General features: G+C 40.5%; 1 protein-coding gene and 1 pseudogene across 4 annotated transcripts in view; one reads left to right on the top strand and one right to left on the bottom strand.

Annotated features, from left to right (window-relative positions):
* Positions 1 to 26,584, bottom strand: part of RERE (arginine-glutamic acid dipeptide repeats) — a 262,460-nt gene that overhangs the window by 140,475 nt on the left and 95,401 nt on the right. For 2 of the 3 annotated variants that reach the window (XM_082653708.1, XM_082653709.1), the window contains one exon: positions 20,560 to 20,664. In XM_082653708.1, coding sequence (XP_082509834.1) covers positions 20,560 to 20,664 — 105 coding nt within the window. Of the gene's footprint in view, positions 1 to 5,156; positions 5,303 to 20,559; positions 20,665 to 26,584 lie in introns of those variants that run through there. The other variant, XM_082653710.1, reaches the window with a different exon arrangement.
* LOC309834052 (large ribosomal subunit protein eL37-like) lies at positions 7,029 to 7,321 on the top strand (annotated as a pseudogene). Its single transcript has one exon. The product of its transcript is annotated as a large ribosomal subunit protein eL37-like (transcript).

The following is a 26,584-nucleotide window of genomic DNA, read 5'->3' as shown; positions in this document are numbered from 1 at the left end:
CTCTTCAATAAGTGGTGCTGGGAAAGCTGGACAGCTACATGTAAAAGAATGAAATTAGAACACTCCCTAACACCATACACAAAAATAAACTCAAAGTGGATTAGAGACCTAAATGTAAGACCCGACACTATAAAACTCTTAGAGGAAAACAATAGGAAGAACACGCTATGACAAAAATGCAAGATCTTTTTTGACCCACCTCCTAGAGTAATGGAAATAAAAACAAAAATAAACAAATGGGACCTAATGAAACTTAAAGGCTTTTGCACAGCAAAGGAGACTATAAACAAGACAAAAAGACAACCCTCAGAATGGGAGAAAATATTTGCAAACGAATCAACAGACAAAGGATTAATCTCCAAAATATACAAGCAGCTCTTGCAGCTCAATATCAGAAAAACAAACAAACCCAATCCAAAAATGGGCAGAAGACCTAAATAGACATTTCTCCAAAGAAGACATACAGATGGCCAACAAACCCATGAAAGGATGCTCAACATCACTAATCATTAGAGAAATGCAAATCAAAACTACAATGCGGTATCACCTCACACCGGTCATAACGGCCAGCATCAAAAAGTCTACAAACAATAAATGCTGGAGAGGGTGTGGAGAAAAGGGAACACTCTTGCACTGTTGGTGGGAATGTGAATTGATACAGCCACTATGGAGAACAGTATGGAGGTTCCTTAAAAAACTAAAAATAGAAGTACCATATGACCCAGCAATCCCACTACTGGGCATATATCCACAGAAAACCATAATTCAAAAAAAACATGCACCCCAATGTTCACTGCAGCACTATTTGCAATAGCCAGGTCATGGAAGCAACCTAAATGCCCATCGACAGACGAAGGGATAAAGAAGATGTGGTACATATATACAATGGAATATTACTCAGCCATAAAAAGGAACGAAATTGGGTCATTTGTAGAGACGTGGATGGATCTAGAGACTGTCATACAGAGTGAAGTAAGTCAGAAAGAGAAAAACAAATATCGTATATTAACGCATATATGTGGAACCTAGAAAAATGGTACAGATGAACCGGTTTGCAGGGCAGAAATTGAGACACAGATGTAGAGAACAAACGTATAGACACCAAGGGAGGAAAGTGGCGGGGGTGTGATGAATTGGGAGATTGGGATTGAGATGTACACACTAATATGTATAAAACGGATAACTAATAAGAACCTGCTGTATAAATAAGTAAATAAAATTAAATTTTTAAAAAAAGGGCCATCACCTTATTCCTATTCACAGTGGTGGTGTGAATATGGGGAGCGGTCAGGAGGGGAAGGGGGAGGAGGCAGCAACGGTGGTGGCAGCTGTGGTAGCAACACAAGCATTAACATACACATACTCATCCCACTGTATCAGACACATACTCATCCCACTGTATTAGAGAGACTGGCAAGAAAAGAACAACATTTAATGCTGCATACACCAAATGTTACACGATATGGAAGTAAAGCTTTTTAAAAAACTTTAAGAACTGTAAAGAAAAATATAAACACCCAAAAAGCATAAGAAGAATGCTGGTCAAACATACTGGCCACTAATTTAATTACCATAATTCCTAACACAGTTCCTAAGATTGTCTTAGATGAACAGGTTGACCAAAAAATAGAGATGTTGTTAAGATAACTACACCTACATAAGACTGTAGACTTGGACTTTGAATTCATAACAGTAATACACTGATAAACTATGTGCCAGGCACTTTCATATCATTCTCTTCCAATCTTTCTAACAACTGTGAGAAATATTCACCCCCATATGACCCATGAGAAAACAGAGGTTCAGAGAAAGGAAGGAACTTATCCAACATCACAGCTTGTCCAATGTCACTTATTAAGTAGAATTTGAACCATATCATCTAGCTCCAAATCTAGTTTTCTCTCTTACCACAGATGCCACTCATTTAATTCAACATATTTATGCCAGAGGCCCATTGGTCAGACACTCTCCTGGGAACTGAGCACATGGTCTGTGCTCCAGAGGCTTGAAGTCCACTAAGGAAGACAATCAATCAAATCGTCACAAATAAAGCACAGTTCAAAGAACTCTGATAGGAGGTCTAAGTATCCCAACTAAATTCAAATGAACTGTTTTAGCTTAGATCCAAAGTATCACAGAGCATACATGTAAGAGACTAGATTCGTTTTCTTTCAGATTTGCTTTAAACAAATGTTCAACGACTTGTCACCCACCCTGTCAGAAACTGCTCAATACAGATGGCCGTCAGCTTGGGAGGAGGTGCACAAATAATTTCAAATCTCCCCTTACCCCGTATTTTCTATTTCCTCTTTTGTTTTGTCAGATTGTTGTTTCACAGCTTTAGAATGAACGTCTTTCTGGTGGAAGGACGACTTAGTCCAGTAATGACCAAAAATTAAAACAAAAGCTGAAAACGAATTCAGAAGGAAGAAGGATCAGGACCAATGAACAACCGAAGAATCACAGACATGGTGAATATCAGGTTGTAGGTGTATCAGTGTGTTTCAGTTAATTCTTAAGCTAACACACCAGACAAGAGTCTAGGAAGTGGTCAACAGCAGGGGTACGTTATGAGTGGATTCCCAGACTCTGCAAAATTTATGTTGACAGAGGAACACTTTAAATGTAAGGGTCAACCTCAGATTCTGACTCAAGATGCTGGTGTAACGACAAGAAAAGCTAATAACAGGATAATATTTGGGGGAGCTCTTACTTTTACATTCTTTTGGAAACACACACTGTCTCTCTTCACCAGCATTTCCTGATACTCTTGAAGCCCAGCAGGAGGGGAACAAGAAGCCACAATGAAGCTAATCATCCTCTTTCCGATGTCCACGCCACCCGGGCCCTAGACAACATCCCCAAACAAGGGAACGACTTCCTGTGCGCTGCGCCTTTACCTCTACCACCACCAGACAAGCCTGGAAGCCTCAGAGCGGAAGGCGGCTGGGCAGCAAATAACCTTCCAAAAATATTTTCCTAAAACGGGAAAATGTAGTACAAATGCATGGCACGTAAGATAAAGCTCTAGTGACTCACTTTAGTGGATCTGAAACATAGGAACTGGGCTCTTAACAACAAAGGGTCCCCACAGACCCCGGTGGCAACTACAAGTCCTCGCCGTCCAATCAGGTGGCTGCAGGCGAGCTCCACAGACCACCAGCCAGCCAAGCGGGAGGACTCGGCCAGAGTTGATTCAGCCACCGGTACAGCCTCCTGTTCACATCTGATTTGCCAAATGTAAAAAAAGTTTAAGAAGAATTAAACATTCTACAACAGAAAGGCAGTTCCACAACTGTTTTCCTAACAAGTATTCCCGACTCAAACGGTGGGCTTCTGAAACGAGGCAGAAACTTGAGTCCTGCAGGCCTCCCATCAAGGGCTGCGGCGTCCAGCTCCTGCAGTCTAGAGAAAGGGTGACCTCACACTCACAGGAGACGAGCCAGAAGGAAGAGTAAAGGTGCTTCTAAGTGAAGTGAAAGATGGCAAGTTCCAGCAGCAGTGTTACGTGGCGTGGGGAAAAGTAAAAGTGCTTATCTGCCCCAAACTCCCGAAGGCAATGTTCAAATAAATGTGACCAAAAGGGGAGGACAGCCCTCACAGAAATGGAAAAGAGAATTAAAAATCGTAGGTAATAAGTGCAATAACCCTAAATTATCCCCGTATAATTCACCTCCTTAATCACAATCCCCAAATCGAACCTTCCAGAAGCCAGATTATACTTCAGTAACATTTTCGGTGGCTGTAATTCATCGTTAGCCTTCCTAAACTTTCCGCCAAAATCAGGGGCCTCCTCGAACAGGAGTTAACCATGCCCAGCTCCGTATTCATATACAACGAAGGGCTCACATGAAGAATTTCTCCCTCTATCATGAGCGTACAGTAAATTTCTTCCCTATCCTCTGAGAGTTTCTCACTTGCACATTCTTCTATATTGTATGCTTCCTTTCATCCTCACAAAGACACAAAACTTAAGCGTCACTTCAAAATTTTTTCCAACTTCTATCAGATGAAAAAAGGGGAGAGGAAACAAAAAGGGACAATTAATATAATTCAAAAACTTCTCTTAATATCTACTTGGGGAAGAATTCAACTTGTCCTAAATCTGCATATTATGATTGGCTCCCTAAGTTAACTATGTTGAGAGCCATCTGTCTGAGCCCAGTCTGCAAACAGGACACACAAAAAGCATAACTGCCCCTCACAGAAAAGACTGGTGTCCGGTCCCATCAAGCAGTGGGCACAAAACCTGGCCTTGTAGACGCCTCCACCTTCTCAGGCATCAACTCCTCCTGTCACTCCTCTCCTGCAGAACTCGCAAGTCACACAACAAAATACACATACACAACAAATGGCACCTTTTGCTAAAACAAACAGAACGAACAAAAAAACCTGAAACCTCAACTTCTAACACAAATGTCATGGCGAACAATTTTTCGTTTTTAATTGCCAAGAAATCTTCCATAAGCTCCAAAAGACAGGATGGACTTGGAAGCAATAGAAAATGATGTGACATAACCTTTCATTTCTTAAAAAATCCATTTTAAGGTGATATTGTTGCAACCATAATCCATAACTGTTCCCTGCATAGGTCAAGACGTATGCACTATTTCAGGCTTCAGAAAAAGATCACAAGAATTATAATTTGCTCTGGCAAACAGGCTCTCAATCAAAACAAGTTCCACCCACCTTCAAAGCAACCAATAGCTGCCCACCTACCACCCTTCCTAAATCGTCCAAACAGAGCCGCTCGGGGGCCCAGGCATCCCGACCAGCCCCACGCAGCCCGGCAGCCTACAGGTTTGCTCTGCAGGTGTTTGCTCTGAAGGCAAACAGGCTCGGCACCCGGCACCCAGAAAGACTCGGGCTGAAACTGCACCCGGAGAGGAAGAGGTGAGGGAAAGGGGAAGAGGACAGGGACCAGAGGGACCACGACGCTCTGCGTTTGCTTAATGCATCTCTGAGTATACCCCGTTCCATTCTCAGCTCTGATCTCACGCTTTGCACCACCACCTACACGGCCAGCCAGGGCTGAATTCAAGGCTCGCAGGAACATGCACTATGAATGATGAAATGATTCATGAACATCCTCAGAAGTGAGAGAGCGCAGCAAAACCAACACACTCTTTCAGTGAGGCCGGAGGAAGACAGCCTACCTGCAGGGGCTGAATGCATGGTCCATGCCTAACAGAGGCCCTGGTGAGTGTAGCTGCGCCCTGCGCCTCCGCTTACTGTGCAAACTCTGCCCTTTCTACTCTAGCAACTCAAAATGGAGGCACATGCGGTCTGAGAGACCTCGCAGAGCTCGCACTGAGCTTGTGCTGTGACCTAAGCCTTCACGCAGGACGCAGAAACTCCCCCTCACACTGACGGGACTGAGCATGTGCTGTGACCCTCCCTCATCCATACACTGTCTCTCAACGCAATCAATCTCAACCCTGCTGTTTCCGTAAATAAAGCCCAGCCAACAGACGAGGCAGCTTCTCCCCGCATACCAAGCTAGTGTGCAGGGAAGTGGGGCTGCAGAAAGGGGATCCCAGACGGCCAACATTAGGGAACTCGCAGGCCGAGCCACTGAGAGGCTGCAGACAGATGCCCTGCTCTGTCAAGGCAACAGCAAGTTCTGTTTTGTCTTTTTAAAAATAAATAAATAAATTATGTTTTAAACAGAGAGATCATCAAGAAGGAACAGAATGAAAAAACACAGCTATGCATGACTATACACAGGGTTAGCGAACAGGAATACTGCAGTCTATTTAAAAACACAGCAGTAGCTACCTAAGGGAAGCAACCCCACAAACTTCTTTTTGAAAACTTTAAACATTTGGAAAAAGGTCACACGAACAATCCTGGCAAAGTTATGGAGTACTGGGTATCACTGCAGCCACAAACACAGTGCGGATGATGTAGCAAGCAGAGTGTCTAAAGAATACTGGATTTCAGGCAAAGAGCTTAATCTCCCTTCGATAAGAAGCTCTAAAATCACTTAAATAATAAATAAAAACATCTCCTAAAGAGATACTAACCCAATCAGAGGTGTATAGCATAAGGAATGCACTCCTAGCAATAAAAAGGGCATGAAAGTTCAAATCAAGAGGCCAAAGAACAAGCACCCTGCCAACAAATACCCAAGCACCCAAAACAAATCTCAGTTTAGGCCTCTTGATTCAGAACTCTAGGCAATTCTCTGTAACACTGTCCATGAAGCTAAATTCATTTAAAAATTTAATCGGAAGCAATTTCCAAAGCCACATTAGCAAGACCACACCATCCTAGTCATCTGAGCACTACAAACTGTTCATACTGCCCAAGCACCAGCCAACACATTTCCTGTTAAAATCCTTAAAAACACATTTTATGCTCTCTCCCCCAACCTCCACCTCCACCAAAAGGCAAGCTGGTCTGTCAGCCATATAAGAAATCCTAGTTATGGATGTGTATGTGGGCTTAGTTTCCATTTGCAAACCAAGAAATGATTCTGTATAGTTATAATTTAAAAAGAAAAGAAAGACCATGAAACTCCCCCAAATTTACAAAGGACAAGAGAGGGTAGGAAAGAGCAGTGCCAATCCTGTTTCCCACAAATGTAACGGAATGAGAAGAAATTAAAACCTGCTTAGAAGGATACTCAGCGTCCTCAAGATTCCTAAAGTAAACGCAGGACCTATTCCACTTCCTTGGAGCCCGGTTATGCTTTCAGATCAACCAAATTGAGACTATGATTAAATAAAAAACTCTCATCATGCTAAAAAATGTAATTTACACAAGAAATGCCAAATACACTTAAACAGGTTTCACCTTTGACCCAGCACATGAAGCAAGCGTCATGTGGCTGGAATATCATCTTCCCGGCTGGTGCGTAAGACAACACGTCCCCAAAAGTGTGTGACTAGAAACAGCCCAGAGAAAAAGACTTTCTAAAAACAAGAGCAACTGAACTAGAACATAGCAGCAAATAGCATGAATATGACCACCAAACTGTTTCCTTCAAAAGTGCATTTAAAAAAAAAAAAAACACCAGAAGCGAGATGACGAAGGGAGGGTCATCATTTGGAAAGCGTTGGAATGAGACGCACATGTGTGCCGCCGCTGTGGCTCTAAGGCCTACCACCTTAAGAAGTCCACCTGTGGCAAATGTGGCTCCCCTGCCACGTGAAAGAGAAAGTGTAGCGGGAGTGCTAAAGCTGAAAGACGAGACACCACCGGGACTGGTCGAATGAGGCACCTAAAAACTGTATACCGCAGATTCAGGCATGCATTCCATGAAGGAACAACACCTAAACCCAAGAGGGCAGCTGTTGCAACATCCAGCTCCTCTTAAGGATTTCAACAATTAGTCACACAAAAAATGTTCTGGTTTAAAAAAACAAAACAAAACAAAACAAAACCACCAAGCCCTTTCACACATAAATAGCTTACTTGGAGTACTCAGCATAAAATAATAATTTAATAAATTCATCTTTACTCTGAAAAACCACAGTAACTGTTCCATGGAGTACAGCATAAAACCGGTTATTGGGATAGCAAGTCAACAAATGGGGACTACAATCTCAGTCCCACAAAATGCCCTGAGTGACACTAAGGGCAAGTTACCAACAGCCTATGGCCTGTTCTCTGTGATACTGGATCCCAGTTGTGACCCCGGCCTACTGCAACACTCTCTTCATTGTCTTTGCTGACACTGTGTCTTCACAGCTGTCCTTTACATACCACTTGGACAGACACCCCTTCTCCCGTGACCCCTCAGCGGCAGCACACCCTGGAGCTCACTCCCAAGGCCTCTTCTCTTCCACGTGGAGAATGCATCCTCTCTAGCACAGCTCCAGCCAGCCCCTCTCTGGAGACGCCTCTTTCCTAGGAGCACCTTGGAAACCTCAGACAGCTCTGCTGTCCTCCTGCTACACCTCAGCTCGCCGCACCCTTCTCTGGGGTGCCGCAACTCTCTTAAGAGATGTTAAGCTCCTTAGGGTCAAGGAGAGTATAAAAATCCCCTTTATTGGAACCCCCCCAACTCTCCTGTTTTGTGCTTCCAAAAAAAAATCGGATGCACCGAGAGCATAATGTCACTTACACATAATTTATACATAAAAGAATTACATAAGCTAAATCTAATCATGAGGAAACATCAAACAAACCAAACTGAATAATATTTGAAAATATACTCTTCAAAAATGTCAATATCATGGGGAAAAAAAACAAAAAAAGGTTAGGAAACATATTATGAAAACAAAGAGAGGCAAAGGATATTAAAGCAATACAACAACTAAACACCAATGCATGATCATGGGGGGAAATTACTATGAAGGTCAGTATTAGAAAAACTGGCAAAACGTGAGTGTGGACTGTGTTAGACTACATGGTATTACATCGATGTTAACTCTCCTGATTTTGATAACCATACTATGGTTATGTAAGAGAATGTCCTTGTTCTTGGACATTTAAATATCTGGGAGAAAAGAAGCTTGATATCTGCAATCCATTCCTAAATGGTTCAGGAAAGGAAAATACTATAGAGAGGATAATTAAGCAAAGATGGCAAACACAGAAAATAATGGGCAAAAACAGAGATAATAAAGCAAATCTGTAATAAGGTTTAAAAGATAATTAAATAATACTACATAAACTAAAATCAATGCAAATAAAATAATAAAGCAAATATGGCAAAATGTAACAATTGGTGAAATGGATGGAAGATACACGAGAGTTCTATGTACTAACCTTGTAACTCTTTTTTAAGTTATGTACATGAAATTCCAACTAAAAAATTTTCAATACATGAAACAAAAAATATTTATACTAGCCTTCAATCATCAATCTTCATGGAATCTGGAGACCAGACACACCAGTGGCAATGAGTGACCTGCCTGCCCACCTGCTTCCATAGTGCTCAAATCCCCAAACTGAATCCACTTAAGAACCAGCTAGCTCTAAATTCAACCCAACCTCAGAGTATGCGATCAGCCCTCCTCCTCATCAGAGAAAATCAAGGAGCTCTAAAACCTGAAAATTAAGTGAGCCAGTGTGCCACTTTTAACCATACATTTCAATTCTAGAAACGGGCTCTGTTTCCCCAGACCAATCCTTGTCTTGAGCTGAGGACACCTTGGAACTTTACTCAGTACTTACAGGCCTCCAAGACCCAGGACTTCTTATTTCCACTGGTTGTCTTGAACACTAGATACTTCCTTACTGAACAACCTGCCTGGACCTCATTCCTGCCACCATGTTGCCCTAACTTGTCATTTGGCTGCCGGCAGGGATTTGCATGCAACTTGCACGTGGGTTGCCCTAGTGCTTCCTTCTGAGGCCTACTGCTAGGTCTCCCCAGAAGGCCGGTGATCCTGGTACATCTACATTGCCTCTGGATCCTAGACCTCCCTCTCTCCTCCAATTACTCCTTAGTGAACAACAAGTGAAGGGTTAAAACTTCCAAATACATTAAATGGGGGCTGAGCAGGTGAAATGCATATATTATACTAATAGATTCTTTCTAAAATTATAAAGGTTTATTATATAAAAGCCAACTGAATAATCACTCTGCCACTATAATACTTAATGTTTAGTGAGCAGAAAGTTTATGTTTATCAAAGGTAAAGTAAGAGCTGCAACATGGAAATTTCCTGGATTTAATTTTGAAGTGTTTTCTACTCTCCAGAAATAGAAAAATGTTTTATTTACTAACAAGAAGTTATAACAGGGCTTCCCTGGTGGCGCAGTCTGCCGATGCAGGGGACTTAGGTTCGAGCCCTGGTCCGGGAAGATCCCACATGCCGTGGAGCAACTAAGCCCATGCACCACAACTACTGAGCCTGCGCTCTAGAGCCCATGTGCCACAACTACTGAGCCTGCGCTCTAGAGCCCGCGAGCCACAACTACTGAAGCATGCGTGCCTAGAGCCCATGCTCCACAACAAGAGAAGCCACTGCAATAAGAAGCCCACGCACCGCGATGAAGAGTAGCCCCTGCTCGCTGCAACTAGAGGAAGCTCGCGCGCAGCAATGAAGACCCAACGCAGCCAAAAATAAATAAATAAAATAAATAATTTTTAAAAAAAGAAGTTATAAAACAAAATTAGCAATGAAATGTTAACATTCAGGAAACTCTAGAGAAAAACACTCACTGGAAAAAAGATATTCTATTTGACTTTTAATTAGTACTAACTTCCCTTCGAGAGAAAAGGTTTCAGAAACAGCTTATTTAAACGTTACTTTGAAATTGTCCCTGGTGTGTGCAAATGGAACTGAGCTTTATATTTATAATGATCTTATATCCAGTAAGCATGCTGATTTATCTTACCAGTTCTAACCATTTGTTCACATATTTTCTCAGATTTTCTATGGTAAAAATTATTGCACCACCTTTAATAAAGGTTCATTTCTTCATTCCCGATCCTCATATATTTTCATGTCTTAATGGTCATGGGAACCTTTCTATTGTCTCTGATTTTACAGAGAGTATTTCCAACACTCTGCCTTTAAGTACAGTGTTTGCTGCAGGTTTTCAGTAAGTATTCGTCAGAATAAGGAAGCTGCACTCTACAGTTAACTTGCTAAGAACCTCCCACCCTGCAAGTACTGAATGGGTGTTGAATTTTATCAAGTGCTTTTTCTACATCAAGATGACTGTATATACTTTCTTCTTCAGTATGTTAAAAAATGGTAAAATGTTAACAGATAAATTACTATTAAACCATTCATGTATTCTATAAACCCAACTTGAACAAGTATATTTTTAATGCTTTGCCAGATTCCATTTCCCAATATTTTATTTAAACATTTTAAATGCATGTTCGTAAGTAAAACTGACCTATAAATCTTACTTTTCAATCTGGTTTTGGAATAAAGGTTTTACTTGCCTCATAAAATAACTTGGGGAACCTACACCTTCTTTCTCTGTTTTCTAGAACGGTGGTAGAATTCACCTGTAAAGCGTGAGTCTGGTTTTTTTCTTTTCGTTCTAATGAGAAGAAAAGGAAAAGTCCTGTACAAATTATGGAAACTGCCTTTAAAGGGAGAAGGCATGCTTCTTTTACCCACTTCCTCTTTCTTCCAGCCTTCAATCTGGATGTTGCGGCTACCATTCCATCACCTCCTTGAGCACAAGGTCACGGCTGAAGTTAAGGGTACAGAGGTGGCCCCTGGTATCTGCAGAGCCCAATACCAGCCTAGGACTGCTTCCTTTGAAACTTTGCTTATATGAGAGAGAAATGAAAGTTCTATTTCGTTCAAGCCTATTATATCGTCTCTTCCTGACAGTTCTAGCACTGAAGTTCTTAAATGTGTATCTTACCATTTATTTTATCTGATTCAAGTTGAAGACACATAGTTTCCTCCAACATTTTGTGATTTTTGACAGTGAGCTCAGCATTCAAAGATATTTTACCTGTATATACCCTACAGGTTCTTCAATGAGAGTGTGTCCTTCCTCCAAAATTGTACATGTTTCTGTCAGGTGTCCAGGGCAGCTCACTGGCACAAGACCTTCTTTTTTTTTCCTTTTCTGCGGTACGCGGGCCTCTTACTGTTGTGGCCTCTCCCGTTGCGGAGCACAGGCTCTGGACGCGCAGGCTCAGTGGCCATGGCTCATGGGCCCAGCCGCTCCGCCGCATGTGGGATCTTCCCGGACCGGGGCACGAACCCGTGTCCCCTGCATCAGCAGGCGGACTCTCAACCGCTGCGCCACCAGGGAAGCCCGAAACCACTTTTTATATTATATTCTCATCCTGGAGTTCTTGTATTTTTCTTCTTTTATGTATAATAAATTTATTTATTTGTTTGTTTGCTTGTTTTTGACAGCATCAGGTCTTCGCTGCTGCACGCGGGCTTTCTCTGGTTGTGGCGAGCGGGGGCTACTCTTCATTGCGGTGTTCGGGCTTCTCACTGCGGTGGCTTCTCTTGTTGCGGAGCACAGGCTCTAGAGCACAGGCTCAGTAGTTGTGGCTCGCGGGCTTTAGAGCGCAGGCTCAGTAGCTGTGGCGCATGCACTTAGTTGCTCCGCGGCATGTGGGATCTTCCCGGACCAGGGCTCGAACCCCTGTCGCCTGCATTGGCAGGCGGATTCTTAACCACTGCGCCACCAGGGAAGTCCGTCTCGTATTTTTCAAGAGTACAAATTCAAGCCCCAATTGTCTTGGGGGCAAGGCCCAAAGTTATGAGTTATAAGGGGAGTTCTCCTTCTATTCCTCCTCTTCCTTTTTTGGTCTGGAGTACCAAACACAGACAGGTTTCCCTGTCATTTCCTTCTAGTTCCAGATATGTTACCTAGTTCACCCTTCCACCAAAAGAATAGGCCTTCGATGGTCCTAACTTTATACAGGCTCTCAGCTCCAACTCCCTAAATCCTTGAGATCAGGACCCCATCTCCTGTACCTGGTGCGTGTTAAAACCAAAGACACCATGTGAAGAAGATGAGCAAATGGCCCGACCCCTCTCACCGCAGGCTGCTGAACTTTTCAGTTTCTCTTAATTCTTGCGAGCTCAGCTCTGCATTTAGAAGATTTGTTGTATTTTATTCAGTATTTGTATATGTTTACTGGCAAACGGTTTTTGGAATTATCAAATCTGGGTTTTGGTCCTATTTTACTAAAGTTCTCTCATCTTCAGTCAGCTGTGTTTCCAAATATACACGTACTCTCATCCCAACTGTCTCCAGTACCTGCCGTCACAGGTAAATGTTCTGAGAGTGCAAATGTGATGACAGAGGAAAAGTGAACAAGAAAATGTTCGTATCCAGCTCTAGCTTCTCACCCCCAAAAGCTATACAGACAATGAGTTGTGATGAGTAGAAAAGCTGACTTCACTAAAACAGAAGTGAATTCTGAAATGTCTCAAATCCAAATTAACTGAGATAAGGGAGATCTAGATTGTCACTTTACAGCCGAAGTATAAATATCCATGTTGAAAAAAGATGGTCACAATGTTATTTGACCATGTTATTTAAATAATGGAAAACCCATAGATGTTCAATAATATGAGGGCAGATAAATTATGAGACATCCATATGATGGTGTATACAGGGTGCTCATTACAAATGTTTGTAAAACGTTTAATGACGTGGTACTATGTTCAAAACAGAAGATGATGAACGAATAGAGGAATGCGTGATTATTTGTAAATTATGTATAAACAATATTTTAATTATAATCTTAAAACATACACATATACCTATACAGGTGCACAAAGATGTATATTCAAGGAAAAACACAAATATAGGTTATAGAATTATTATAACAGTTTGCTTCTTTAATTTTTGAATTTGTCATTATTTTCTGGTAAGCACGTGTTTTTCTCTTCATTAGAAAGACTAAAAGTTATTTTCTAACACAGCCAGAAGAAAATACGCTGTATATGAATCAATCTACGATGAAATCATAGAAGTTAAGAGCACAAGGTTTTGAGTCAAACAGGGCTGGGATTTCCTGTTTACTAACCTTAGGCAGCTGTTTAATATAATATCGATTTTCCTTTTCCTCATTTATAAAATAAAGATAATACCAACTTCAATGAGCTTTTACGGGAATTAAAAACTAAACAATCCAGGACAGAGTGAGCATTCACTTCATGGTAGTAGTAGTTGTTATCGCATACGTCTTGAACAGATGATGTTATAAATTTGATTCCTTGAGGTGGACTAAGAAATATCACAGATAAACCTACTAAAAATACAGCTTAAGATGTCAAAACCCATCCATGTGTGAGAGAGAGCAGAGTCTGGGATAGGAAATTGGAAGTAAAGATATTAAGGACAATGAGATGAGGTTTTCTACTGTTAAAGGTGAGAATTACAAATAAGGAAAAAGGGAAAAAAAACTTGCAGGAACCTTGTATTATTGGATTAGAGTTGGAAAATTTGGTGTGAACTCATGGATACACATACACACAGATATGGAAGTAGATGTAAAAGTGTGCATTACCTCCCTTCCCCTCAGCCCCCAAGCTCTGTTCATGCAGAAGGCCTGAGAACAGTGATACAAAGTAATGAGCATACCGAGCATCACATCTGGGTTCCTAAGTATCATTCTCCAAAATTTGGCACAATCTGACCTCAAAATGGTAGTAACAGATTATGAACAACTCCATTAGTCCACCCTGCCATGGATACATGAATAATTCGAAGTTTGATGAGGAAGAAAGCATCTACAGGGTCTCAAAACAACCACCTACAGAATGGTCACTAAGGGACGTGTGGACACGGGTGGGGGTAGGGCGATGCACTGGGAGACTGGGAGTGGCGTATGTGCACGACCAGGTGTAAAACGGATAGCTGGTGGGAACCTGCCGTACAGCACAGGGAGCTCAGCTCGGTGCTCTGTGGTGGCCTAGATGGGGTATATGTACCTACATGTATATATATAGCTGATTCACTCTGCTGTACAGCAGCGACTAACACAGCATTGTAAAGCAACTATAACCCGATTTAAAAAAAAAATTATAAAAGGAAAAAGAGAAATTGTACAATCGCAAAGCCTGGCAGACACCACCTTATTCAATGTATCACCGTGAACATTACCAGCAGTGGGACAAACGAGAATCGTGTAGCACCTAACGGATGCAGGAAAAAGAACACATGACTTTTGTACTGTCCCTGTCAAAGATAGACGATATAAATGCAATGATAAGAAAACATCATAAATGCAAACTGAGGGACAGTCTACAAAATAATTAGCCTATATAATCTTCCAAAGTACCAATGTCATGAAGTGAAGGAAAGACTGAGAAACTTTTCCAGATTGAAGGAGACTAAACACACATATGACAACCAAATACATAATGCTGAACTGGATTCCTTTTGCTATAGCCTTTTGTTATAAAACTTGAGTGGGGTCTGAGAATTCCAGGGCAATAATATTTACTTGGTAATTTCCTGATTTTGAAGGCTATATTGTGGTTATGCAAGAAAAATGCCCCTGTTCACAGGAAATACACGAAGTATTAGAGTGTGATATAGCCTCATGGTGACAACTTATTTTCAAATGGTTCAGTTAAGCAAAGATCTTCTAGTGCACTGGCAACTGTTCTGTATGGTCAAGACTGTTTCAAAACGAAGTAAAGAAAGATGAATCATACAAGTAAAACACTCAGCACAGTGCCAGGTGCACAGTGCTCACTAACTATAGCTATTATCAGTAACATTATTGCCACTGTAATGGGGGAGATTGTATATATAAATTCTTGCAAGTGCCTCGGTTTATGATTACTTCTAAATATAAGGATAATAATACTTAAGCCTCAATATTGCTTTTAAAAAAAAAAAAAACCTGCTTCCTGGAAGAAGAAGAAAAGCAGAGAGGGCACAGGTGAATTCAGGTGATCACAGGTGACCAGGGACATTCTCTCCTGGGTAAGACAGAAGATGAGATCTGAGCCCTCAACTTGTTTTCCACCTGATTAAACAAGAGAAGGCTCATGTTCAAGAAGCAAAGAACCAAGAATATAATCAGATTTTTCATGCTGCAGACCAAGCCTCTGATGAGACCACTGACACTTACATAAAACTAGCATTAGAGCGCGGGATTGCTCCGCGACCACCTATACACAGAATGCTACATTCTATTTTACTTTTTTGGCCACATTGGGTCTTCGTTGCTGCACACAGGCTTTCTCTAGTTGCGGCGAGCGGAAGCTACTCTTCATTGCAGTGTGCGGGCTTCTCACTGCAGTGGCTTCTCTTGTTGTGGAGCATGGGCTCTAGGCACGCAGGCTTCAGTAGTTGTGGCTCGTGGGCTCAGTAGTTGTGGCTGCTCCGCAGCATGTGGGATCTTCCCGGACCAGGGCTCGAGCCCGTGTCCCCCTGCCTTAGCAGGCGGATTCTTAACCACTGCGCCCATTAGGGACCCAAGGAACTCTTATTTAGCAAAGGGAAACAAAGGGACTGGTTCCTGGTAAAATTCACTCTTAATAATTTAAAAATAAAAGCACCTCCTCTCAAGTAGCCACTCTGCAAACTTGTCCTTACTGGGACTCCATTCACTATTACTTCTTTCCCCTCCTAACTCACTGGCCTGAGGCAGAAAGGTAAGGAGAACTTTCCTAAGAAATGAAAGGTATAGACTCAGAAAAGGTCAAAGCACAATAAAAAAGGCACTGGCTAATAGGCCGAACCTGCAGAGGTGGAGGGATGGGAAGATGGGGGAAAGGACAACCAAAAACTCAGTAAACCCTCCACGCTACAAAGAGGACAGGCTCGTTTGCTATAAAAAGCCCAAACCTCTTTCTCAATAAAATTTTTTTTTCAATTTTGGTTCTCAAATTTTCAATAAAATATCCTGACTGTAGAAATGTATTATTTCCCATCAACACTACTCACGTATTTATTTTAATTGTTGAGTCAGTTTCATCATGGTCAGTGAAGAAATTTACCCTACATTTTTAGCAACCGTATATATTCAAGGAACTTTATAATTGATATTCCAAGCAGAGGCAAGAATCCCCAGTGCTCAGACCTCCACATGTCAGCAGCAACAACCAGATGGTTAATGGTCTACCTGGTAGGATCAAGACATCTGGGGAAGCAGTTCATATTTTGCTTTTGGATTTAACATTTTACGGAGTTTAAAAAAAAAAAAAAGATACTTCTCAATCTCTTCTTCAAAAGAAAATTTATAATTATTTTTGCAATTCCCAAAAAGGAACAAAAAAACATGACAGTTTACAAAAGCTACCCTGTTTTTGTTTCCCCATTTTTATTAAAGAGGAAAACACAGTCCAGGAAGTACAACCTTTACCCATGGACACAAAGATGAAGTGGGAGCACAGAATCAGAACCCAGGCTGCCTGCGTCCAAAAGGGGAGATCCTTCCATGCTGTTGGTCTTAAAAGGATCAAGCAGTCAGATTAAATGGCCATGAGGTACTAGACAAATAAAAAAGCAACAAGGAGAATAAAAGGACAGATGTAACCGGTCTCTATGCTCAGCTCTTTTTACAAGCTAGAACCAACCTACCTTATTTATTTATTGTTTTGAACCAACCTACTTTAGTTCAACCAAGTATGCTGGTGTTTTGGTCAAGTTCATGTATAAGGATTACTGGCTTTATGTACTAAGACCTCTGAGCTGAAATTTATTGACTTTAAAGTTTCTCACTAGATTTTGGATCATACCCTTCAAAGAAAATGAGAACATGATGACATTATGTTCAGAGTATGCTGACTGCAGAAGTAAATTTGGAGTGAATCTTATTTATTGAGCAACAGTGAACACTCCCTGAGTGCAGAAGCGTCAAAACAAATTCCAAAAGCAAAGCCCAATTACCAAAGGTTCAAGCCCTCTCTCACCTACCAGCCCCCCGTAGCCTGAATTCTACCTGAAGCTAGAAACATCTGCCCCCACATTTTTTGCCCAAGTTTTGCTCCTTAAATGTCGTGGGTAGCAGGAACACAGCGTTACAACCCCTAAGCTAAGATCCTTAGGACCAGAAGATTTTCAGAATTGAGAAATTTTTGGATTTAGAAGGTACTACAGGGAATATACCAGGGTAATGCCACAGCAGTGTCTGAGCAATAATCCCTATTCTATCACATCGGTACCTTTGTAGTAAAAGCTGTGCAAATCCACACAAAGTGAACTGAATAAAGAATACAAAAAGTCTCACATCAGTTCAGGTCAAGTTTGACCTCAGGGTCAAATGAATTTCAGCACCCAACTTAGCATAAAAATGTTTTGATCCTCAGAGCTTTCAGATTTCAGAATTGAAAATAAGAGATTATGAACCTGTATTATTGTGGATGCTTTACTTATAGTAATGATCAGTACTCTGAGTAGAAAAAAATAATTAATGAAATATAAATTTATACCTAATAACACCGAAGTAATTCTATGCCGACTACAAGAAATCCACCCTCTCCAAATTTTAAAGGCAATGGACCAAAGAATTCATAAAAGTCTGTTCCCCACTAGCTCGCCAACCAAACCAAAAAGTTCTGGACAACCAGGTCCCTGATAAGGCACGATATTCAGAAATATAATAAATAAGTAGGTGGTGGGGGGGAGGTAGCCAGATATTGGGGTTTTAAAAGGATCTGTGATAAATGTGAGAGGAAAAAAAACCCCAATCATTCAGTGCCAGCTAAGATGCTAAAAAAATTATGGAAAATTACATAAGTCAACTTTTAACTACTATCAGAAAATTTGCTATGAGAAACAACTCTATCTTAAACTTCAGTTTTAATTGCTCAGTTAGAGTTCACACGTTATTTAAGGGGAGGGGAACAGTCGTCAAAGTCTGGAGTCACAGAATCACCATTCTTTAACTTCCAGTGGTCTTACTGATCAACGCGCCATCTCACGAGATTATTAGAACGGTCTGACATTCCTCCCCAGATGACTCAGGGCAAAACAAGTCAGCACACAGCACCACACAGCCACAGTTACATGCTAGTCTCACTCATCTAAAATGAGGGAGACCAGCTCATCACACTGCCCCATCCCTCACAGACCTGAAACAAAGACAGAAACAGAGGTAAGTTCTGCAAGGGCATGCACCCCAAGCATTCGAAGGACTGGGCTGTGCATAAGCCAGGTGGAGGAAACAGTTTTCTATACTCTGTTAAATCACATACACAGTGTTGATAATTTGGGCAGCTATGGGAAGTGTGCGCCAAACCCCAAACTTCAGAGGTAGAAAGTAGTGCTCATGGTGAAGCCAGTGAGCTTGGGCCACACTGGCTTCATCACTGCAAATTTTCACGCTCACTCTGTGAGAAGGTTGAGACCTGCCACAGACTTATCACTAATAAGCAGACATTCAAATATTTGTTCACTTCAATTCATCCAACAACCCCCAAGCACTTCCACTATGCCAAGCACAAGCTGGACTCGGGGAACAGAGCCACAGAAATGAACAAACGGGACTAAGGTCAAAGCACTAAAGAAGTGCTTCAGGATGCAGATCCTGTAAACACGCTGCTACAGGTATGTCTCTGTGTTGCTTTTTCGGGTGAGATAAGTAATAATATATTCCTCTATCGCATGCCTAACCAATAGTTTAAAACAAAACTGATGGGAAGTATCACTCTGAATGACTACCAGTAACGTACAATAAAAAATGAGACAAGAACCTGTGTGAGTCTCCAGCTTACACAGATAAGTTACATATCACTTTAAATGAACATTCAGCAAAAACAGGTGTATAACCAAAACTAGTGAAAAGTAAACCTGCTTGGCTATTATGAACCCAAGAGCTAAACACTTAAAACTCAAAAGCTATTTGGTCAATTCCCTGAAACAACCTAACTTGTGCAATATGACAGCCATCTATCAAATAGTTAAATAAATATGGCATCACTGAAATAACAGGCTACTGTGTATCCAGACAGAAATCCAACTCTGAGTGTCCAACACTTCACTTGGGCAACAGGAAGACATGTCCAGGCAGTTAATAAATGCATATGTAGTATAAACATTTCACAATATAAGATGCTTTTGAAATATTACCATTGATCAGCTTCTTTGCCATTGGAATAGGGCATACTTTTGAAAATGAAAACAAAAGCTCAAAGTCACTGTTTTTTAAAGAAAAAAAGGTAAGCAAAAAAGGTGAGCATAGTTGTTGTCTAGTATATATATGGAGAGAGACACATGTATATGTCCCAATAGAGCTTTATGCAGCCTCTTACAACCACAACAAAGAATATGTTGCCTTTTATTGACCCTAGTTTGACGGTCTGAACAGCAACATTCTAAATTTTACATATAATTTCTCAGCATCCTCCATGAAGAGGTTTTCACTCAAGCGGTACCCATCTGCCAATTATACTTAATGTACTTCTTTCTACTAACTTCCTTGAGCCAAGCATCTTTTATTTCTTTCTCAGTCCTTATAGTTTTAGATTATGTCCTGACTGTCCTGTGCACAGACTACCTGATCGCCTAATAACCTTCTCTGTTTTTTCAAATCCTTAATAAAACAGTCACATGATTGATACAAGATAAATATGAACACATATACTCTTACAGAAGTTCTTCCATGGGCTGAGTTAAAACTACAGCCTATCAGAGGCATAAACAAAGAATTCTTTCTGTTAAATTATTTTGACTCTATTGCTTTTCATTTAAAAAATAATAATTCTACCTGTGATATAGATCTTACCAAGACAGTTGAGAACTGGATGTGTCCATCTCATACCAGCAGTCTTACTAGAGGTACTTCAGTGAGTGCTCCTGGGGTTTTATTAAGTGAACAAATTACTAATCAACGAACTTTCCATAATGTCCTAGGTGTTTTCAGTAAGGTATGGAAGGCTTGACTGAATGGGCATGAGGGTACAATTCATAATAAGTTCAAAACACACACCAACTAAACACCTGTCTTTTCTTGCCCTCTCCAAACCCAAATTGTCTTACTTTTCCTTTTCTTAACAACAACAAAAAAGCAAACAATAAGCTGCTAAAGACACCAAAGACATTAAGTACTACAACTCCTCCCAAAGAGGTTTATTTACTACAGGACTTTGTGTCTTTTTTTCCATCTTATCAGTATATGCCCAGAAGTATACACAGACATACCCAGGCACGTGAAAAAAGCCAAAGTTCTCACGGAGTGGGACCCAGTGACTCACTTACCTCGTCTCAGGGTTGTAGCCTAATATGTAGAAAAATGAATCCACTCGGGCTTTAAACTCTCTAGCAGCAAATATGTCAGAAAAATGGGAGATGTTGCACTTCCCTCTGAAAATAAATGAACAAAAAATGTTAGTAATGTCCTCAACAGCTTTGCAAACCATAATACTACTAGAAAAGCAGAGGTGGGGGAAGATGTAACTAAATCCATGGTATTCTAAGAACACGCAGAACATGGCTACAGACTGTTTAAGTATCTGTTCAGAAACACAGGAGTTCACCCCTCAAAATAAGAAAATGTCCAATATTATATTTTTTTGTTTCATGACTGCTTTAACCTACAACTTAACTGCTTTTATCTCAGCCTTTTAGTCTTAGAATAAAATTAATCAAACCACAAAGACAAATTGAGGGCAGGATTGTGATGAAAAGATATTAAACTAGAAATGATGGGCAAAAATTTAAACCACAGTTACATTACTTTACCAAAAAAAAAAAAAATCCATCTAAAGTCTCTGTAAATCATCAAAGCAAAATGGGCCTTTTCTTCCTGCTACCTTACGAAAAGGAGAATGTGTAACTGTTAAATATTTTTCTTCTGAGTGTGGAAGAAATAAACTGTCTTGGAAATTAAAACCTAGAGAAATTTTAATTTTAAACATATAGATGGGTTCTAATATACAAACACACACTTCCCAGATTTTCAGGTAACATTAACTGACTAAGCTGGAAAATGCTTTCCCATGGAAATACTAGAGCAGTAAGGTTTCCAGGTTCATCTACTAACAAAAGTTAAACCACAATATAGCTGAAAACTCTACAATACTACACAACTCCTTAAGCAGCGTTTCCACGCACCAAATATAAATGTCATTTACATTATACCATGCAGTAGGACCCACCATCCCACTACACACACCTACATACATACAGGAGTGCTGAGAGAAATTCCAGGGTTCCAAAGAAGGCAGGGAGGTTTTCAGAATTTCAACTCCCTCAGCAGTTACAGGAAGCAACTTTAACATCAACTGGAAGCCAAAGGCTATGATTAGAGTAGATGGAATTGGAGGATCAAAGGCACATCAACAGAACCTGCAAGATGCTTCCAGGGATGTGACCTCCCACTGCGTGAGCAGGCATTCCATTCCCAGAAGGACTCCATGAGTTGGCACGTCAACAACACACACATGTGCTAATCGCCAAGGTGTTAGTGAAAGAAACTGAGGGATATCAACATGGGGATGGACATTCATTCACTTCCTAACAAATTAAAAAGCAATTAAAAATCCTCCTTTCCCACAGGGCTTAAGTAATCTGCGACCAAAGCCTCAGTACTGGGCAGAAGATAAGATGAGCTGAGACAATCTCCATTTTAAAAATTAAACAAAAATACTACTGATTTCTTCAAGTTCCTTTGGATACTACTGATTAGAAGATAATGGAGGGTTATTGAGCACTTAAAATATGGCTGGTATAAGTGAAGAGAAATGAATTTTAAATTTTATTTAATCTCAATTAATGTATATTTAAATAGCCACATGTAGCCAGTGGCTACCATCTCAAACAGCACAGATTTATATAACATTTCCATCATCGTGGCAAGTTCTGTTGGAAGCACTGATTTGTAGGTAACACGATACAATTAAAGGAAAAAATGGACTAGGTATCAACTCTCCAGGCCCAGGACCTATCCTTCTAGTATTTAACTGGAACTAAAATGAGCTCCTGGAAAAGGATAGGCAGGTAAGACAACTTTTTAGATGAACTAGGCACTCGCTCTGCAACTAATCACCCATCTATCAGAAATGATTCATCCCTGAAGCCTAGAAGAAATAAGTAAGTCCCTTTATCAGTTAACCAGAGATAAGTACATCTATTATACCTATCTCATAAAAATATTACGAAGATCAAATGAGAAGTCTATGAAACGTTGTACACTGCTCCGCGCTGTGCAAAATCAATTACTTCATCATTGTCCATTACTAAAGGAAAGCAATTCTTCCTTTATTATTCTTGGTTATTACTCAAATTTAAGTTTATCCTTAAACTTGAATAATTAATTAATTAAACACATAGAAACTCCTCTAACCCACAATTCTAAACACAAGCATTGGAAATCAGTTATGTTTAAGACAAGGTTTCCCAGTCTCAGCACTACTGGCATTTTAGACATCAATCCTTCGTTGTCGGCAGCTATCCTGTATTTAGCAGCATCCCTGGCCTCTACCGCAGAGCACCCACACACATCATTGTGACCATCAAAAACACTGCCAAAATGTTCCCAGGGAAGGGCAACACAACTGGCTTAGGGAAAATCCAAAGCAGTAGGAAGAGAAGGCTATCATATGATAAACTACTATGAAGCTGTAATAAACGGGATTTTATCTACCACTGTGTCCTCTATTTGCTTCCCGTTTGGTTATGTGAAGGGTATTGATCTTTGTATGTTAATTTTATATCCTGCTACTCAACAAAATTTTTTAGCATTTGATAGAGCTTAATCACTGATTCTCTGAGGTCTTCCCAACATGCTAACTTTATTTGCAAATACACATAGTTTCACTTTTTCTTTACCCTTTCTTAAGCCTCTAAGTTGCACCTCTAATACAATAAAAATGTGGAAAGTAGTGGAAATAAAGGACATCCTCACCTTGTTCCTGACCTTAGTGGAAAAGCCTCCCAGGTGTTCCCATTAAATAGCTTTAGAATAACCGTATCATAATCATCGCTTAGGAGACAGGTTTCTTCCTTAGACTTATTAACATGCTATTAGATGTTAACAGAGTCTTGAACAGTAAACCTACCTTGCATGCCTGGAATAAATCCCAGTTGGCCATAAGGTTTTTTTTTTTTTTTTGCGTTACGCGGGCCTCTCACTGTTGTGGCCTCTCCCGCTGCGGAGCACAGGCTCCGGACGCGCAGGCTCAGCGGCCATGGCTCACGGGCCCAGCCGCTCCGCGGTATGTGGGATCTTCCCAAACCGGGACACGAACCCGTGTCCCCTGCATTGGCAGGCGGACTCTCAACCACTGCGCCACCAGGGAAGCCCCATAAGGTATTTTTGAATAAAATACTAGAATTTCTTAAAGCATTTGATTAATTAGATCTAATGTTTTTCCCCATTAATTTCTGCTTTTATCATTATTATTTCCTTCACTGTGCTTTTGTTGTTGTTCATAACTGCTTTATTCATACTAGCCTAAATACAAACCAAATGTCCATCAACAAAGAAACGGGTAAACAAAGTATTGTATAATTTACAATGAGATTACTACACAACAACATATAGAAAAGAGCTACTGATACATAACCCATCAAGAAAAATCTCAAAAATTAAATGTTGAGTAAAAGAAGCCAGACACAAAAAAACTACATACTGTATGATTCCATTTATATGAAGTTCTAGAACAGCAAAAAGGAATTTATGGTAGGAGAAATCAGAATAGTGGTTGTTTCCGGGTGGGAAGTTTAGAGAGAACAGGAGCTGAAGGGAACTTTCTGGGATGATGAGAATATCCCATGCCTTGTTTAGTGTCAAACAAATTTGCCAAAATTTATGGAAATGTAAACTTAAAATCTGAATTTTTCTGTATATTAAAAAAAAAAAAAAAAAAAAGCATTGGGAGAAAATAAAACACCAGTCACTAGCATATAGCTGTGGCTCTTGGAAGTGTCTATCCCTGCCGGGTAAGGGGCCCGCAGTAGCAAAGCAGAGTGGAAGACAGGGCTGACAGGGGCCGGGAGGCTGACCGTGGCTGGTTCTGACTGGCTGCCATCCGTTCTGAAATATTCTTCATATCGCCTCTTGCTGAAGAGTAGTGCTTACACTTTAAAGTAAAAGTGTGTACATGTGTACCATTTTAAGCACTCAGTGTCTTTCTCCAGGGCTCTCTTTTCACCATGCTCTTGCTCAACAGTATATTATTTGACAGTTTGTGAAATGGAGGCAGAGAGACTGTTAAGAGAAAACTGCAATCATGTCCACCTTGCTGAAACAGCTGCTTTCCCAGCTTCCTCAGGTTCTGCATTCCCCATATCTTCACTGTTACCAGAAATAAGACTAAAGACAGGGAAGCACCATGTCTTAGGGTCCTTTTATTCAGCAGTAACAAGGGCTCCCTGGAAAAGACTTGTTCAAGTAGTGCTTTGCTGTGACGCCCCCCAGTTACGCCCTGGGCACTGCACCATCTAGAGTCCTGTGCCTGGTGGGAGAAGGCCATCTGAAGGGGATGAAAAAGAGGAGAGAACCTCCTCAGGCAAGCAGAGAAATACAAATGGAAACTGTGGCCCAGAAATTCATTCCCTTAAACTGTACCCATAATTGAGCGAGTCTTCATACACCCCCAGACATATGCGAACCTCAAAGAAACTCGTGAAGAGGTACACAAGCTCACAAAGACTGCTTACAGTAGCTTGTCTGTTTACAGCTATTACTGTCACTCTTACCCGGAAATAAGGGGAAAAAAGATTTTGAGACAGGTCAGCATCGTGTCTATTGTAAGCCATTTGATTAATGACAGGCATAGTACCTTTTCTTTTTTAAGTTTCTTTTCTATTTCTAGTTCTTGTTTCTCTCGCCCTCCTGTGGGTTATCTGAACATTTTTTTAGGATTTCATCTTGATTTATTTATGGTATTCCGAGTGTTATCACTCCACATAGTTTTCTAGCGACTGCTCTAAGTATAACAATATACAACATTACTTCCACTGAAGCCCCTCTGCCTCTCCACTTTTAAATTTAATTTTCTTAAATGTTTGAGGAAAATTCTTAAACACTCCTCAAAGACACAAAAGTAAATACAAACAAATGGGAAAACACCTGGATAGGAAAACTCAACATAGCATTTCTCCAAACTTGATCTATAAATTCAAGGCAATCCTAATACAAACACCAGCTAGCTATTTTATGGAATAAAACAAGTTCTACTAATATTCATGTGGAAAAATCAAATAACTAAAAAGGGGGGGAGCTAGCCCTATCAGACATTAAAACATACTATAAAGCCTCTATAATTAAGAGTGTAGTGCTAGCACATATCTAGACAATAGGAAATAGAATATCAAGTCCAGAATACATATGGAAAGTAATATATGACAAAGGTGGCATCTCAAACCACTGAGGTAAAGACAGTAAATGGTACTGGGGCAGCTGGGTAGAATTTATCTTTAAAAAGTGGTGTAGGGCAAGGCTTTCTAACTATGACTCAAAGTCCTGAGGGAATACTTGCAACAGGCATATTAAGAACTTTTAAAAAGTGAGAGACAAAAAGACAACAACCCAACAGAAAAGACATGAACAGACAATTCACAAAAATATAGACAAAAATATGCTCAAACTCACTCATTGACAACCTACATGCATATACACAAGACAGCAGGTGAAGAAACCACAGTACACCCACAAAACAGAGTACTACACAGCTATGAAGGAGAATGAGCTCTGAGGAGCAACTTCCAGAACATACCGCTAAGTGAAAAAAAGCAAAGCACAAAAGACTATCTATAGTATGCTACCCCTCACATAAGAAAGAAGAAGTTATAAGAAAATAGACATGTATTTGCTCATTTGTGAAAAGAAAATGCAAGAAGGATAAATTAAGAAGTAAAAGCATCAGTCATCTATAGCAGGTAGGGGGGCTGAAGACTGTATCTTCTTATAGCTCTGACCCTGTGAGCCACAGCAATAGTTCACAAACCCTTCCTTACCCAGAAAATAAACAGACAGTCCAAATCAACCAAGAGGAACCAAAAATAGAATGCAAAGTCTAAAGAATGAACCCAGCTATATTACAAATGAGTAACACAACCACACCTAAGGAGCTACGAAAAACGAAAAACAGAACTGACCTGAGCAACTGTAGAAAACAGGCTCTTGCCTATATACTATACATAAGACTAAAGACAAAAATGTAGTCAGTAAACGTGCTTCTCACAGGCACATGGGTTACAAATTCTGAAACTAAGTTATGTGTACCATAGAATTGGATAAAAATAAGCAAATGAAAATATATTTTAGGGCTTCCCTGGT

The sequence above is a fragment of the Grampus griseus genome (assembly GCF_964374135.1).
Source record: "Grampus griseus genome assembly, chromosome: 1".
NCBI lineage: Eukaryota > Metazoa > Chordata > Mammalia > Artiodactyla > Delphinidae > Grampus > Grampus griseus.
Note: the sequence above shows the minus strand (reverse complement) of the source record. Positions and strands in the feature narration are given on the sequence as shown.